The following is a 4530-nucleotide window of genomic DNA, read 5'->3' as shown; positions in this document are numbered from 1 at the left end:
CTTCAGCAACTGCAACGACAAGAGCTCGATATTCTGCCTTGGTGCTAGAGCGAGCCACTGTAGGTTGCTTCTTAGCTGACCAAGAAATAAGATTATTGCCAAAAAAAATACAAAAACCAGTAGTTGATCGACGTGTCGCAAAGCAACCGGCCCAATCGGAATCGGAATACACTTTAAGAGAGAGAGAGGTATTTCTGGTAAGTTGCAAGTCCCAATCAGCAGTACCTCCAATGTATCGAAATATTCTTTTGACAGCTTGCATATGAACCTCCCTAGGATTATGAAGAAACTGAGAAGCAAGATTAACAGCAAATTGAATATCAGGCCGAGTAAATGATAAATACTGGAGAGATCCTACCATTTGACGATAAACTGATGGATCACTTAGGAGAGCCGAAGTAGAAGAGTGTCAATCAAGCTTGCTTTGTAGAGGAGTTAGAACTTGTTTGGATTTATCCAATCCAAATCGATGAAGAATATCATTAACATAGCGATGCTGGGATAAGAACATACTAGAGGAATTTTTAACTAGCTTGACACCGAGAAAATAACTTAAAGGACCCAAGTCTTTCATAGAAAATTCATGTTGCATGGCTGAGATGAAAGAATCAATTAACTGTTGAGAGGAACCAAAAATAGCTATGTCATCCACATATATAAGAAGAACAAGTGACTCGGACCCCAAATAGAGAACAAACATACTGTTATCTGACTGTGATTGCTTGAATCCAAGATCTACCGAGAAAGAGGTAAGGCAATGAAACCAAGCTCTCAGTGACTGTTTAAGACCACATAAAGCACATCTAAGTTTACAAACATAATGTGGGTAATCGGTGTTCTCAAACCCTTTAGGTTGATGCATATATACAGTCTCTGTTAATTCTCCATGTAGAAAAGCGTTTGACACGTCCAGTTGGTGCATGATCCAATTACATTGAAAAGCTAAAGCAAGAACCAATCACACAGTACTTAACTTGACCACAGGAGCAAATGTTTCAGAAAAATCAACCCCCGGCTGTTGAGAATAGCCTTGAGCGACTAGACAGGCTTTATAATGATCCACAGAGTCATCTGAACTATACTTTATACGGAAAACCCACTTGCTACCAATAATATTAGCATTAGAAGGAGGTGGAACTAAGGACCATGTGTTATTCTGAATAAGTGCATCAAATTCTTCATTCATAGCCTTAAGCAACTGAGGATTCTTGGCAGCTTGATTGTATGATGTGGGTTCAAATAAAAGGGAGGAAGAGGTAGAAGCGGATAAAGATGGAAGGATACGAGGTTTAAGTTTGCCCGTCATCGTGCGAGTGACCATTGGATGAACATGAGGATGCGTAGATGTATTAGTTTGGGATAGTTGTGAGGGTGAAGAATGTGTTGAAATATTATCGGATAAATCAAGAGATTGAGAGGGAGAGGTGGGGGTACTATGAGTTGTATTAGATTTTGATGACAGAATATGAGAATTTTAAGGAACAGTACTTGGGGTTTCAGTAGCCAACGTGGGGGATAAATGTAAAGCATGTGGAGATAAGTTGGTTCGGATTAAATGAGTTGGAGCATCACCTAGAATATTGCTTGAAGAAGAGGTTGGAATTTTATCAAACAAATGGCTTGAAGCTGGTGAAGATAATGCCGACATACACGACATTTGAGATGGTTTCGGACTCAAGGAAACATGATTGTGTGGAGTGGAGAGAGTTTTAGTCAAGGAAGGAAGTAGATATTCACTATGAGACTCTTAGATTTTGGAAGAAAAATTCTTCGGTGAAGTAGGGAACAATGTAGGATAAGGAAAAACATTTTCAACGAAATGTACATGCCTAGATATTAAAACTCTATTATCAACAGGAGCAAGACATTTAAATTTTCCTTATGCCTATCAAAAGTCCCTAGAAACAAACAAGGTGTGGATCTTGGATGAAACTTAGATTTATTGTGTGCAACATATGGATAACAAAGACTCCCAAAAGTTCGAATGGATGAATAGTTAGGAACCCGACCAAACAGTAATTCATAAGGAGAAAGAAAACGTAAAACTGGTAAAGGAGTAATGTTAATAAGAAAAGTGGCATATAAACATGCATCTGCCCAAAATTGAAAGGGCATGCTGGCTTGAAAAAGAAGGCAGCGTAGGACATTAGCAATATGCCGATGTTTTCTTTCAGCTCTTCCATCTTGAGCAGAAGTGTAGGGACAAGAAATACGATGAACAATTCTATGCTGCTTTAAAAAGAATCAAAAAGCAAGGTTGTCATATTCTTTGCCACAATTAGATTGAAAGAAAGAAATGGATGCACCAAAGATATTCTTAATCATGGTATAAAATTCCTTGAATTTGTCATAGACCTCAGATTTTTCACGCACTAAATAAATCCAAGAAAATTTTGTATAGTCGTCAAGGAATAAAACATAATATCGATACCCAGAATGTGAGGCCAGAGGTGCTTGCCATACATCAGAGTGAACTAAATAAAATGAAGCACTACACTTATTATTAGACAACGGGAAAGAAAGTTTTGTTTGTTTGCCCAAATGGTAAACATTACATTTATTGTTGCCAATAGAGGAAGAACAACTAATTAATTTCCTATTGACTAAAGAAGCAAGAGATGGCTGCCAGGATGTCCCAAGCGTTGGTGCCAAAGAGAAGCAGGTGAAACTGAAGCGGATAGGCCGACGATCAAAATATTGGTTGAAGCAACAGAGAGTGGATAAAGAGCGCCAATATTGTCACAGTGGAGCAACGTCGTGTTGGTCTTCATGTCCTTTACAAAAAAACCAGATTTCGTAAATTCGATGAGACAATCATTATCCCGACACAAACGTTATATTTGGCAAGTAATGGAATATATAAAACATTTTTTAAACGAAGAGGTTTTGAAATAGTAGGCAGAATAGAAAATCCAACAAAAGAGATAGGAAGAAGATGACCATTACCAATCATAACCTTAGAAGATCCAGTATATGGGGTAGACGAGGAGAGAACTGAAGGGTCATTCGTCATGTGCGCGGATGCGCCAGAATCTGAGTACCAAATTGTAGGTTGCACCTCTTCCACGTTCATTGCAACAAAGGATTTGGGAATATTATTTGTAGCAAAAGAGTGGTTGAATCGATTTCTACACTCCAAGGCAGTATGGTTGAAGCGAAACCAGATTTGGCATTGGCTTGTCGAAGTAAAAGGTGGTCGTCCCAAAATACCACCAGCAGAGGAAGGAGGAGGACGAGAATGAAGTTGATAGCCAGACCAATTTGGAGAAAATGATTGTTGGTTAGAGTGATTTGAGAATGCTATGCCCTTGCTATGATTTCCTTTAAAGTTCTTTCCTCGACCTCGTCCAAAGGAGCCACCTTTTTCAGTAGAAGCGGGTAAAATAAATTGATCTTTAGTATATGCAAGTAAGGCAGTTTGTGCACTATGATCTTCAGTTGGATTTGCATTAATGTGAGCCTCTTCTGTGAGTAGGAGAGGACGCAAAGAGATAAAGGATGGAAGAGTTCCTGTCCAGAAACGAAAGTGCGATAAGAGGGAGGCAGCCCTTGTAGAGCTTGAGTGACTAGATCTCCATTTGTGACAGGTTTTCCGATTGCACACAAAGAGCACGCAATTGAATGTAATTGTTGAAGATAATCTTCCATGGAAAGAGATCTTTTCCTGAAATTTTAGAATTTTGACTTAAGAGGAATAGCAGAGGAAGATACTTGATCCAAGTACAACGAGGTTAAAGTATCTCACGCCTCTTTAGAAGTCTCACAGGCATAGTTTAATAGGTATCAAGTACCGAGGGTGATAATATTGCATTAATCCAGCTTAATGCAATTGTATCACATTGAACCCATAGTTGATATTCATCATGAGTTGATTCAGGACATGGAATAGATCCATCAATAAGAGAAAGAAGATTATGACTTTTGAATACAGTTGAAAGAACTTTCTTCCATGTGAGATAGTTAACATAAGTTAACTCTATTGGAAAAAAATCTTTGATGTTTGAAATAGTTGGAGGTGGAACTGGTAAACCAAGAGAAGAAACAAAGGTCGTTTTCATGGAGGAGGTAGTCGTGGTGTCGCCTTGCTCTGATACCATGATGAAAGAGAAGTCTTGAGAGATAAAGACTAATAGTAGAGAAGAGTTTGACAATGCCGAAGCTTAGCGTTGGCTGCTGCCTGGCTTTGTATTTATATTAGCAAGTTACAATAGAGATAACAACAAATATATACAAAACGTGTACAACTCTACTAGGTTGTTATGCATATCTAGAGTCCTACAACTTTACAACATTATCACATCCTAACACCACCGTTGAACATGTAAAAATGATTTGATTATTAGTAATAAATTTATAAGCATGATCGCTCATGGGAAGCAAACCCCAAATTAAAGATATGAATTGTGTTACAACCTGAGAACTTAATATAGAACCTATTAGATAATTGTACACCAATTGTACTCATCATTAAATTCATGAATTTTGTTGAATTAATCGTGTACTTTATCCCGATATTAAATAATTTCGGAA

The 4530-nt window shown here is 38.0% G+C and overlaps 1 protein-coding gene across 1 annotated transcript; it reads right to left on the bottom strand.

Moving 5' to 3' along the window:
- Positions 1–958: 958 nt before the first annotated feature.
- Positions 959–1306, bottom strand: LOC138878946 (uncharacterized mitochondrial protein AtMg00820-like). The gene has a single exon (XM_070158511.1). It carries the CDS (start codon positions 1304–1306, stop codon positions 959–961), a length of 348 nt encoding a protein of 115 aa, XP_070014612.1.
- Positions 1307–4530: the final 3224 nt, after the last annotated feature.

This window comes from Nicotiana sylvestris, chromosome 10 (assembly GCF_000393655.2).
Source record: "Nicotiana sylvestris chromosome 10, ASM39365v2, whole genome shotgun sequence".
Lineage (NCBI taxonomy): Eukaryota > Viridiplantae > Streptophyta > Magnoliopsida > Solanales > Solanaceae > Nicotiana > Nicotiana sylvestris.
Note: the sequence above shows the minus strand (reverse complement) of the source record. Positions and strands in the feature narration are given on the sequence as shown.